Raw genomic sequence first — 13,256 nt, forward strand, 5'->3', positions numbered from 1 at the left:
AATTCACCTCTGATATGAAGTACAGGGTCCCGCGATGTCTGTACAGCCGTGCTGAGGGCTGAAGTTGAATAGCTTTAGTGAGATCATTCACTGCTTCATTAATTCGTCCCAGCGGGGACAGAATCTATAAACCCAAAAATGTAATTAGGGGAGAAAAGTCCCAGTGACTGCCCCTACAACTGCCAACGCTTTTGACTTTTCAAGTCTGCTTTACCACCCCACACTTACAATGCAACTGTCTCAGCAGCCTAGAACCCTTGACTCCACGTACTGTGCAGTGAGATTCAAAGTCAACAGCTGAGGGGCTGCCGACCTTATCCAGTCAAGGCGATGCTGAAGAACTACGATCATGGCAACTGCCCTGTCCCTGTTTCATGTTCTGTCTCATAACGGATGTTGCTTTTCTTGAAGTGCAACCATTTTTCCCCAACCTCTCATTTACCTTACAGAACAAAATTTGGCATGTCAAATTAATCTGAAAGTTAACTCTAAACCATTAAAACAGAGGAACTGATAAACACAGATTGGAGTCCCCATGGTATCTAGCTACGCCATCTGTGGTATTAAGTGCTAAATGGCAATTTCTGGGATTCCAGGTGTTGTGGAAGCCCTCTGATGTGAACAACTCTCAACTCATCAGTTATGATCTGCAAGGTAATGAAAAAACATCTGCAGGCCTGTTCTGAACGCTCTTTTGATCCAGCAGTCAGCTGTGTTCAGGCAACAGTGGCAACACAGAAGACAGCTCAGAATGCACAAGTCCACCCAAAGACGTAAGATAATCCAAGATGGGTACCAGTATTCATGCAGTCAAGCTCAAGCAATTCATCTGGAACAAATGTTCTTAAATTAGGGTTAAATCTGTTCTTATCACAGGTCATTTCCATCAAGTTTTACTAACTGGTTTCCTCCTCTGAAGGAACTTAAAAACCAGCGAGAGAGAAGATTGAGGCAGGCACACCACCAGTAGCAAGAGAGACAGCTCAGAGAGAGGAAAGGGATGGAATATGTGCCCTTAGAATTCAAGAAACATAGAGGTCTAGGGTTATATTTTGGAAGGAAAAATATCCCAACCTAGTATATTAGTATTAACGTAACTGAATGATTGCACCCTAGCACAAAATCAATATGCATAATAATGACCAGAGTAACTAAAAAAGGTTAAATTACATTCACTAAATATAGACAATTTCAGAAAGTATAAAAGTGAAAAGTTTCTCATAAAACAATTTCTGACATAAACAAATAGTATATTGTAATTTAGCTGGAAAATTCACTATATCATGATATTATTGCCTGACAATGCCAGAAAAGGGGGATATTACTATATATTTTTAAGATCATTGGAAATCACTTTTCTGATTACCAATATCATTCTGGGTATACAATTAGCTTTTTATTAGTTATACAAATTTTTCAAAGCTGCCAAATCAGTCTTCTAAGTGCACTTAATTAAATTCATGCTTTACCGTAACATTTTAGCAGAGCATCAGTGTGATGGCAGGGAAGAACCCAGCACCCACTCCCTGGAGCAGAGCGTCACCAAGTGAGCTGCCCAGTGCTCACCCTAAAAACCAACAGGCCTCTCATGCAGCAGCGAACAGATTATAGTCACTCAACCCTTAGGGTAGCAATCCAAAACAGACGAGAGGTAATGAATTCGTTCATTATTTGAGAAAGAATTTCTTTCAGAAAGCCAAATCCCCAATAAAGCAAAAAAACTCATTTTAAGAAACTGAACTGTAATTTAACACACTATAATTTTGAGAACAAAAACACCACAAATGCAGTTTTAAAAATACTAAAACATTTCGCCTTCCCTTGCTTGTTAAGCTTTTGCCCTCAAAAGAGGGAGGAAAAGTCATTGTCCCTTTAGTCCAGCTACGAAATCCCACCAGAACAGATCATTAAAAGTTAAGTCCTAGTCAGATTGAAAACATTAACATAAATTCTACAGCTCTTAATATGGTTAAATGTGCAATAAAATAAATACAATAGGAAACTTGGATAGTTTACTATTGTTTAATGAAAATGGTAAAATGGACATGTTTCATTTAAAAACATTAAAAGGGGTGCCTTGCAGAGTCCTTTCTCTGGCCTGAACACCCTTCTCCACCTTGTTCCCCAGGACATGGTTCCTACCCAGCTCCAGCATCACCTCCTCAGCGAGACCTCTGCAGATACTGCCAATGCCTGTCCCCTTGCCAGTCTGTCCCAGGGATCCAGCAGACCATGTTTTTCTGCCCCTGAACAAGCGCCCACTCCGTGGTGTCCGCTGTTACACGTATTACCTGGAACTGTCTCCACCTTGAGTCCTAAGTTCCGGTTATGGTCACCCTTACCTAGTCTACATCTCCATGTAGATGGTGTATCTCCTAAGAATTAGATACAAGTGAGCGCGCACACACACACACGCACGCGCGCGCTTCAAAAGGCAATAGACCTCATTTGATCACACTGCCATACTGTTTTGCCAAATAAAGTATGTCATATACACAGTAAACACATATGTCATATTTTTCAGTGAACATGGACAGTGGTGGTTCACATCATAACTGTATTTTAATACTAAATGTTACTAATACATGTTAAATCAGCAAAGATTTAACATGGTAAATCAGGAAAGAGTATCACTCAGCCCATAGTTTTCTAGTAATTTCAACTGTTTAAATGCATTATGTACCTATGGAGGAAAACACAATAGGTATACAGGAGGCTTAAAATTTATCAGCAATAAAATAAAAGGAAAAAAAAATCTGAAAAATTTTAAAATCCAATAATAACAGAGGGAAAAAGAAAACCACACTCACTTCTGCTCGCTGCTCAAATACCTCTGGACGATCTGGTTCCAAGGTAATTACTCGGCTCAGTTCGAACAGAGCAAGCTCAGCGTTCTTAATGTCCTTGAAAAGGCATTAGCTCAGTGTGAGATGCACTGTTACGCAAAGCCAGCTTGAACAGACTTCTGAAAAAACTAATAATTTAGTAATGACATAACTATTTATTTAGAAATAAACAGGAACTTAGCTTCTGTGTAAGAGATCTGCCAAGTTAAATAAGCTGTAATTGTTTAACTTGCTCAAGTCTACCTACCCACGTTGGACTTGGCTTCCTAGCACAGATTCTTGGCTACGTCTAGCACAGGTGGCAAGAGGTTTTCTCAATTTAACCTATTTAAACAGTACATCAGCCGATTTCAAGGGATGAGCATGTGGACACCAGTGTGCAAAATGATGCTGACCAGTGGCAATGTGGGAACAGAGGAGCCAAGTTAGTGTCAGTCAAAACCCCTCTGGGCCTATACACCTACTCCTAGAGGAGCCTAGGTAAGCCTGTTCTCTTTAAAATTTACACATTACTTTCATATCAAAAATACATGAGGATGTTACTTTTACATTAAAAGTACATTAAAGATATAAGCAAATTTCACATCAAGATATAAAATGAAGAGAGATGAGAATAAGGAAGAAGCAGCTTATCTCTGACCTTTACTAGGGCAACTCTGATCATTTACTGATGCCCTGAAACTAAGTAGGGCTACTTACTGATGCTCCCTTCCTAAACATCTTCATCATTTCCAAACCTGAGTTCCTGTGCAGTCTGCTTTCTCATGTCCCAGAAGCATACAATATTATACAAGATTTCTGCAATATGCCAGCAGGCAATTAGGACAATTGCTTTATAATTCACAAAAATACAAAGTGACATTTCTCCCTCAAAGCATAATTTCATTTGAATATTTTTAATATAAAAGAAAAAAGCTCATGTATAATGTTCAAGACTGAAAATTTGGACATCTGACCTAGACCACTGCATTATTTACTATATAATCTCAGGAAGGTCTTCATTTTTACACCAAAGTGCCTTTGTTTGACCAAAAAATATACTTATTATAACCTTCTTCCCACACTCCTCAGAGAAATAAGTGAAATAAGGCTCCAAAGATATATCTATCTAAGAATAACATATAACAAATTTAAAATAATTTATTTTTCATAATATTTTACAAAAAAACTTCTGTTCTTCTATTCAACCTTTAAAAATTGAAGGGTTCTAAGTACTGTAAACTGTTGATACCCAGTCTCTCTCTTACACCGATGAGTGTTTCTCAGGGATTCTGTCAAGGTCTCGTGCTTTTCTTGGCTTATGTTCAGTTCATCATGAACTAAAGTTTAGGCTGGCAAAGGCTGTCCTTTTAGAATAGAAAGTGAGGTGAAACTGACCTCAGAAGACCTGGGCAGAAATTGCCAGCCCTCTACTTTCCAGCCACTTGACCTTGAGGAAGTCCCCTGTGGCCACTGTCTCATCTGTGAACTGGGACACTACCACCGCTGTCCAATCAGAGCTCAGAGAGCAGGGAGGGGCTCCATGGAAACCCTGGTCTGAGTCCAGCCATGTAGACACTATGGTAAGCGTGACTATTCCATACTCACATGTAGTCCCTTCTTTCCATAGGCTATCCCTCGGCCATAAATTGCACTAACCAGATCAGGCTCCTCCTAGTCAGACCAAAACAGAAACACGTCAAAAACTATAAACAAAACAAAACGAATCAGTTTCTGCTTAAAGCACGTTAATGCTGCAAATGACAGCTCTATGTTATGCTGCCATCACTCCTGTCAATCAATACACAGTCCCCGACCAAAAGAGTCTACATTTTTAAAACTCATTTGAATGAGACACGAATAAGAGATTTACATTTTAAAACACTAAAAAAATAAAACCAATATTACTGCGCTTTGTGCTAGCTTCTTTCACACAGTCATCTTATTTAAATTGTAATCCTCTCAACAACTCTATATTGGCAGCACCAGCAGTCACAGCACAGAGAGAAAACGGGTGCTCAGAGAAGCAGAGACAGGGGTAGTGGACTGGGTGATGCCTCTTCCTGGTTCATCTGTTTTCAGATAGTCATGAAATAATCTGAGAAGGAAAGAACCCATCACAGCCAGCTCAATGAGGAACAAGAGATGAGTTGGCTCCACAATCTATCAGGTATTAATATAATACAATTCTCTAATAGGTCAGAATAAGAACCAAACCTTTCTAGCAACCTGCTCCCATGTGCCCTGGATAAAACGCCTCTCGAGCCCAAGGACAGAGTCTGCTGCCCCTCCATCAAGTCCCATACACCGGCCAGCGGTATGAACTGCCTCACTTGCAGAGTGAAACACCACTTGTCAGCAGGTAACCTGTGCAACTCTTACCCTCTTCTTTGAACCCTTCCCTATACATTGGAGAAAGAAGAGTACATAGCTTCTGGCTATCAGATCCTGAGTGAAGAATTTAACAGGACTACATCAGATGATGTATCTTGCAGACCAATCTATAATCAGTTTCAAATCTGCGACTGTCTGCCAGTATTGTAGAAAAAGACATATCAACTTAAATGATAAGTAAATGGAAAAAAACAAAGGATAAGATGCTATTCACTAAAAAACAATGCCCCCCCCAAAAAAGGCTACCATAAACAGAATCAGGTACACCACATCAAGTAGTAAGTTGGTACATCACTGGTTGGGGCTTCCCTGGTAGATCAGACAGTAAAGAGTTTGCCTGCAATGCACGGGACTCAGGTTCAATCCCTGGGTCAGGAAGATCCCTGGAGAAGGAAATGGCAACCCACTCCAGGATTCTTGCCTGGGACACCCCATGGATGGAAGAGCCTGGTGGGCTACACCCCATGGGGCCGCAAAGAGTCAGACACCACTGAGTGACTAACACACAACAAGGCATCAGTGGTTACAACCCAGCCAGCAGACGGGCCTCATGGTATATTGAAAGTTGAAATAAGTAAACAATTACAGATTTCGAGCTTCTCTTGGAAAATAAAAAATCCAACAATGACAGACTCACATTTGGGCATGAGAATGTGAGAACATGACGACAACAACAAAACCCAACTAGAGCGAAGTACTGGATGCCTATTTAGAAGGATATGCATTCACCAGCTCACCATGAGCCTCTACAGCACATCAATTCACTTTGCTCATTTAATTTGCTTCTCTGGCTCCCATATAGTCTTGGATCTCTGATTTACAACATGTGTGTATCTGACATGAAAGGCTGCCCACGCTATTTGCTAACTGGAGAATGACAGAAGAATGGCAGTCACCTCCTATAAATAAGGCTTGTGTACGATTATATGGGTCAATATGTGCACAGAAAAATGCTCCCCAAAACACTAACGGTAATCTTCTCTGGAAAGTGGGATTACTAGATATCTTCCTATTCTGCTTAATACACTGATGCATTCCTTTTAATTGTTTAACACACACATACGTTTATAATCAGGAAAAAAAAAATGTTAAGTAAAACATATTACAGAAAGTAATAGAAAACTTTACTATCAATTGAAAATATTGTATTTAAATAAATTAAATACAAAACTTATTATAAATTATAGAAGATTTAGAAAATGAAGAAAAGCAAAAAAAAAAAGAAGGTAAAGGGCACCCTATAATTCTATCACCTGGAGATAAAACTTCAACATTTAAATATTCTTCCTGGCTGAAAGAAAGGCAGAGCAAGTAGTCTGGGAGTGGGATCCAGGGCCAGAGGGTAAGGAAAAGCAGGAAAGAGAGCTCCCCATTGAGGAATCAAACTAAGACAGTCTTCACGTGTTTCCCTAGGACAGGCACCTGCCGGAAGACAGCACAGTGACAGCAGCACCTCGTCCAGGCTGGGCAGAGCGGGGCAGCTGGAGATCCCATGCTGCTCATGCCTGCTGAGGACGGGCTCTGGTGAAAGCAAACCCCACTTTCAGATGTGTCTCCAAACACACTATCCAAGAAGCTTTTCTCCTCAACTGAGAAAATTTTTATAACAAATGACAAGAGGTAAATTAGAAAAAAAAGTATATTTAATAAAGAGTTATGGTACTGATGAACCTTCTGTGGGGCAGGAATAGAGATGAAGACATAGAAGGTGCACGTGTGGACGCAGGAGGGGACGGAGCGGGTGGGATGAATCGAGAGAGTAGCACTGACGTATCTACACTGCTGCTGCTGCTAAGTCGCTTCAGTCATGTTCGACTCTGTGCGACCCCACAGACGGCAGCCCACCAGGCTCCTCCGCCCATGGGATTTTCCAGGCAAGAGTACTGGAGTGGGTGGCCATTGCCTTCTCCGGACGTATCTATATTACCATGTGTAAAACAGGCAGCTAGCAGGCAGCTGCCGTATAGCACAGGGAGCTCAGCTTGGTGCCCTGTGATGACCTGCAGGTGGGATGGGGAGTGGGCGGGAGGCTCAAGAGGGAGGGGATATATGTATATTTATGACTGATTTGGGCTTCCCTGGTAGCTCAGCTGGTAAAGAATCCACCTGCAATGCAGGAGGCCCCAGTTTGATTCCTGGGTCAGGAATATCTGCTAGAGAAGGGATAGGCTACCCACGCCAGTATTCCTGGACTTCCCCACCTGCAATGCGGGAACCGTGGGTTCGATGCCTGGGTTGGGAAGATCCCCTGGAGGAGGGCATGGCAACCCACTCCAGTATTCCTGCCTGGAGAATCCCCATGGACAGAGGAGCCTGGTGGGCTACAGTCCATGGGGTCATAAAGAGCTGGACACAACTGAGTGACCAAGCACAGCACAGCACACATGGCTGATTCATATTGTACAGCAGAAACCAATACAACATCGTGAAGCAATTACCCTCCAATAGAAAAAAATTAAAAATAAATAGAGTTATTCTTGTTTGACTGACATTTTCATATACCCTGTGGCCACACCAGCCACTCTGGGAGTCACCCTCATCTCCCCAGCCAACACACCTTCTCAAGAAATCCTGGCAGTTTCATCTCCTGATCCAGCAGCCACTTCCTCTCATGTGGCTACTGCAATGGCCTCAACCACTTCCTGTTTCTTCCCATCCAGTCTCCAGGCCCATATTAAGAGTTAACTAACACTAAGTCTGATCATGACACTTCCCTGGCTGAAACTATTCATTGGCTTCCCAACACCTACAACAGCAAAAGTCAAACATTTTTCACTTTAAGAAGTACATTTTACACTGTAACGCAGAACATTCATACATATATACATAAATATACACACAAACACATCAGAAACAAAAGTTTCACTAAGTCTCATCAAGCCTTGCTGTACACAATGTTATCTGATATTTCCTTATCAGCTATATTTCATTTAAAAAGTGTTAGTCTTGACTCATCAATTAATTTCAGCACCTACTAAAGGGTCCTCAGAATTTGAAAAACAGTGAGGTGACATCTAAATGCCTTTGCAAAAATCACTGATCACTTTTCTACATCACCATTCACCTCCTTTCACTCCCCCACTCCCAATTAATACTCTAAAAATTGGCATTACTTAGTAGTTCCCTGGAAAAGGCAATGACAACCCACTCCAGTACTCTTGCCTGGAAAATCCCACGGACGGAGGAGCCTGGAAGGCTCCGCAGTCCATGGGGTCACTCAGGGTCAGACATGACTGAGCAACTTCACTTTCACTTTTCACTTTCATGCATTGGAGAAGGAAATGGCAACCCACTCCAGTGTTCTTGCCTGGAGAATCCCAGGGATGGGGGAGCCTGGTGGGCTGCCATCTATGGGGTGGCACAGAGTTGGACACAACTGAAGTGACTTAGCAGCAGCAGTAGTTCCCTAGATGCAACATGGGCTCCCAAGTTGGGTGAATTTGCAAATGCTCTCATCTGCCTGAAACACTCACCCATTGTCTCTATGCCCAGGAAAATCTTTCCATCCTCCAAGTCTCAGCTCAAACATCCCCTCTTCTCTAACTCCTTACAGATGCCCCTGGAAAATAGGTATGCTCCTCTCCTCTGTTTCACTATATGTCATATGGATGTTAGTCATTCTTTCAGTAAATATTTACTCAGGGCCAGCTATGAGCATGCCCCATCCCATGTGCTACAAATACCACAGGAAGAAAAACCAACACAGATGGCAAAAGATTCTTGCTTTCTTGGAGCACAGCCAAAGAACCAAAAATATAAATGTTACACCCTCAGTAAGTGTGAGAGAGATCAATGGTGCTTTATAAGATGTATAAAGACTTAAATACCTGGACTGAGATCTTAGGGGGTGGGGGAATCCCAGAATGACTGGACCAGATGGTGCAAAGACTCTGAGGGAAGCAAGGAATACGGCATCTCCAAGCTGAGGTTGGAGAAGCAGGTAGGAACCATATTAAAGATTTTTATCTTTAACCTAAAACCAACAGCAAAGTATATGAGTGTTTAAAGTACATGTTTGTATGGTGTGCACATGTGCATGTGTGTGGAGGGTGTGAGGAGAGAAGCCAGGAAACGATGGCCCCATCTGTCATCTGGCAGACCAAAGTGGCTGGCCATGGTTTGAACACAGCTGGGAGCAGCAGATGGATGAAGGAGATACTTAGGAGATATACAGACAGAGCTGTGATGAAGTAAGAGACACACATATGTGTGAAACATGTTGTAACCCTATGGAGGGGGGCCACTCACTGAGCTTGGTGACACGAAGGTATGACTAGAGATTCTTTTTCAGTGGTGGGTGGGGGAATGTGGCAGGTTCAGGGGAGAGTATGCCGTTGAGCTGGAACCCGTAATACTAGACTATACCCATGATAACAATCACAATAACTAAACATCCTTTGCTGCTGCTGCTGCTGCTAAGTCGCTTCAGTCGTGTCCGACTCTGTGCGACCCCATAGACGGCAGCCCACCAGGCTCCCCCATCCCTGGGATTCTCAAGACAAGAACGTTGTTGTAAATTGAATGGACAAAACCTAAATACTTTACAGATGCATGTTATTCAAGTTTCCTCTATTATTCAACTTATTTTTTTTTTAGAATTCTTTTCCAACAACATAAAAGAATATACAATTATTGTGTATGTGTGCTAAGTTGCTTCAGTCGTGTCTGAATCTTTGCGACCCGATGGACTCTAGCCCTCCAGGCTCCTCTGTCCATGGGGATTCTCCAGGCAAGAATACTGGAGTGGGTTGCATGCCCTCCTCCAGAGGATCTTCCCAACCCAAGGATCTAACCCACATCTCTTATGTCTCCTGCATGGCAGGCGGGTTCTTTATCACTAGCGCCACCTGGGAAGCCTCATATAATTATTGCGGTTGCTATCATACCACAATACAGTCTAGTATAACAGGTTCCTAAATTTAATTGGTAGGTTTCATTACTTTTTTTGATTGATACAACTTTATTATTTTATCACGGGCTTTGGATGTTAACAATAAGATACAATTCTTTCTTTATGAAATGTTACAATGAACTATTTTTTCAAATAAAAAATGTTTATTTCTAAAAACAAATTGAGCTCAGAATATCATTTTGAAGTATTTTTAAATACATGAGTTTAATAATATTTACACTTTATAACATTTTCAGAATTTTAAATGAATTAAACTAATATTTCAATTGTCCAATATTATTCACCTTATGCAAATACAAAATCATGATATAATAAGATAGCTTACTGGAGTCAGGTCCACTTAGATGTCTCAAATCAAAAAAAAAAAAATTTTTTTAAACCCATAAATGTCTAATTTACCATACTGATTATATTATTTACATAGTGATTTTAAAATTTACAAATATTCATTTTTCCACCACAAGGTTGGCTTTTTGTTTAAACCTGCAAGTCACTGGATCAAAGACAAAGAAGTAAAAAATGACACTGCACAGCAATGTACGGAGGACTGAGCTCTGTGTGAGTGGCAGGTGCACATACGTATGTACATAAGCAAGACTACAAGATCACGAGCAGAGGGATGTTTTACATTTTCTCTGCTAATGTTAAAAAAACCCAAAGTTCTCTCATGAATTCAGTTCCATTACAATCAGATCAGAATCAGATGAGTTCAAAGTCACACAACTAACAGCAAAGGTCAACTGCCTCATTGAACATCATCACAGTACTTGGGTCACCCAGCCCTGCATGAGCATCGAAGCAGCACAGAAATCAGGAGAGGTTCCTGCTTTCCAGAACACTACGATGGAGGCACCAACACGTGTGGAAAGGACACAAAGACATGGATATGGAGACAACACCGATTGACAAGCTTTTAAAATCAGGAGTTTCCAACCAAGATGGACAGAGCTAATAAATCTCGCAATTGTGTTCAGTTGGAAACTGTGATGCTCAGGGAATACTGTCTTCCTTTAAAGATGTGCCAAACAACCCATATTTGGATAAATATTAAAATGAACACATTGAAACAACAAAGATTATAGAAATATCTCATAAGTTTCTTCTTGATCCTGCAACTAAGCCAATGAGAAGGTACAAAAGCTTAACATCAAAAGGTCATTCTGGAATATAAGTGTCCTCGTGCATAGATCCAAATTTCACATTACATGATCTTATATATACAGTAACTATAATAAAATCCCAGCACCCATGGCGCCATTTGTCTTCAGCTTTCTATGAATGGAATCTGATTCCATGCGTTGTTGCTTCATGCTGGAGCTTGCAGTCTGTCCAAGAGAAATATTTGGTCAAGAGTTAACGAGCTAAAAAGGAAATGGCAACCGACTCCAGTATTCTTGCCTGGGAAATCCCATAGACAGAGGAGCTGGGCCGGCTACAGTCCATGGTTTAGCAAAGAGTCAGACCAGACTTCACTGCGAAACAACAACAACAACAAACTAAAAAAACTGGAAAAGTTTGTCTGTGAATAGTTATCACTGAAGATTTGCTAAGGTATGATTACTGGGTTAATGCTCCCAACACTGGGGACCTGGGTTCAGTCCCTGGTCAGGGAACTAGATCCCACATGCTGCAACTAAAACATGGCACAGCCAAAAAAAAACACGGGGTTTTTGCACATGTAGGAGGCCCTGCAAGGAGCAGATGGGTGTCTAACAGTTGACACAATGCACTGACAGAAATGATCCTCCAGTGATCCTGGGCTGAGTCCTAATGAGGCAACTCTCCATGCTTGGAGAAATACTTTATCACTCTTCTGAATACTGGACAATAAAAATAAAAAGTATTTCTGGGCTAAAAACCAATTTCATTACTGCAAGACAAAGCATTGTTACCTTTGCCAAAGAGAGAAAAGGAAGAGCACTTAAAGAATGGTCATACTGTGAAAATACAATTAAAGAGACTGACATGTAAATTCTGATTCACGATAAGAAAAAGAGTTTTGGTTAGAAGAGTTAGAGAAGTAGCAATAACTGTTCTTTGGACATTCACTCCCACCTGGTTGTAGAGTTCCTTGATGAGATTGGCTATCAAGAATTTGAAGAAATCAAATTCCTCTTTCGTAGGAATTATGTGCACCAATTTCATAAAGCCTAATATAGAAAAACTACATCCAGAAAAGCAGGATCAAGTCTTATTAAAATTTAAAAAAGAATTTTATCATTTAGTATCAAATCTTTGTATTATATATTTATTGCAGTCATATAACATAAAGAAAACGTGACAGATTTTCACCAAGCTCTATATGGATGCCTCTAAACTTGCTCCTGCTTATTATTCCAATGTGTCGTGAAAATACAATTTTCCACATGTCTTATGATGCAGAAAAGGCTGGGAAGAACCAAAACAAAAGGGAAGAGAGACATCACCAGGAAGAGCACCAGCAGGAAAGCCAAGGCACTGAGTTCCGTGTGAAGACGTGCTATGAATGAGGACACAGGCCTGTCTTCCATGGGCCTGGAGCATCTGAACTTCCTACTGCTCCCCTGACTGCCACTCCTGCCCCATCAGTAGTCTGGATCACCAGAAGCTGCAGTCTAATTTATACTCCACACATTCTCAAAGAAAACTCTATCAGCTGAAAGCAACCCAATGTAGACTGATGAAAATACTATATCAAACTTCAGTATATTAATATCTTTTCTTAGCACAAACAGAAAAATTCTGATCTACTTTCTGAACACAACTGCAAGAGAAGTTTTACAATAATAAATGGACACCAGAGATACTATAGAGTCATTAAAATAATAACTGTAGAGAAACACTGAAAAACTATAAAATTAAGTGAAAAAGTAATACAAAATAATATATATATATTCAGTCTATAAAAAAACAAACACATACTTTGAAAAGGTCATAAACAAAAAACTTAAATAATGTTAGAGTGGCAGAATTAAGAAATTTTTTATTACTTATTTTATTTAACATTGTTGTGTTACCTTCAACTAGACAGATAATATTTTTCAAAAAGCTGAATGAACTGGTAAGACATCTGCAAGCTCAAACTGCTATCTCCTGGTTGCTATCATAAATTAACTGGTATGTGCTCTTATAAATGTATCAAAGCT

At 40.6% G+C, this 13,256-nt stretch overlaps 1 protein-coding gene across 1 annotated transcript in view; it reads right to left on the minus strand.

The window, feature by feature from the left end:
• The window catches only part of TTC13 (tetratricopeptide repeat domain 13), an 80,763-nt gene that overhangs the window by 41,288 nt on the left and 26,219 nt on the right, over positions 1–13,256 (minus strand). Inside the window, 3 exon segments of the mRNA XM_027531116.1 lie at positions 8–124; positions 2,811–2,903; positions 4,434–4,499. Of these exon segments, the coding sequence (XP_027386917.1) occupies positions 8–124; positions 2,811–2,903; positions 4,434–4,499 (276 nt within the window).

This window comes from Bos indicus x Bos taurus, chromosome 28, assembly GCF_003369695.1.
Source record: "Bos indicus x Bos taurus breed Angus x Brahman F1 hybrid chromosome 28, Bos_hybrid_MaternalHap_v2.0, whole genome shotgun sequence".
Classification (NCBI taxonomy): domain Eukaryota; kingdom Metazoa; phylum Chordata; class Mammalia; order Artiodactyla; family Bovidae; genus Bos; species Bos indicus x Bos taurus.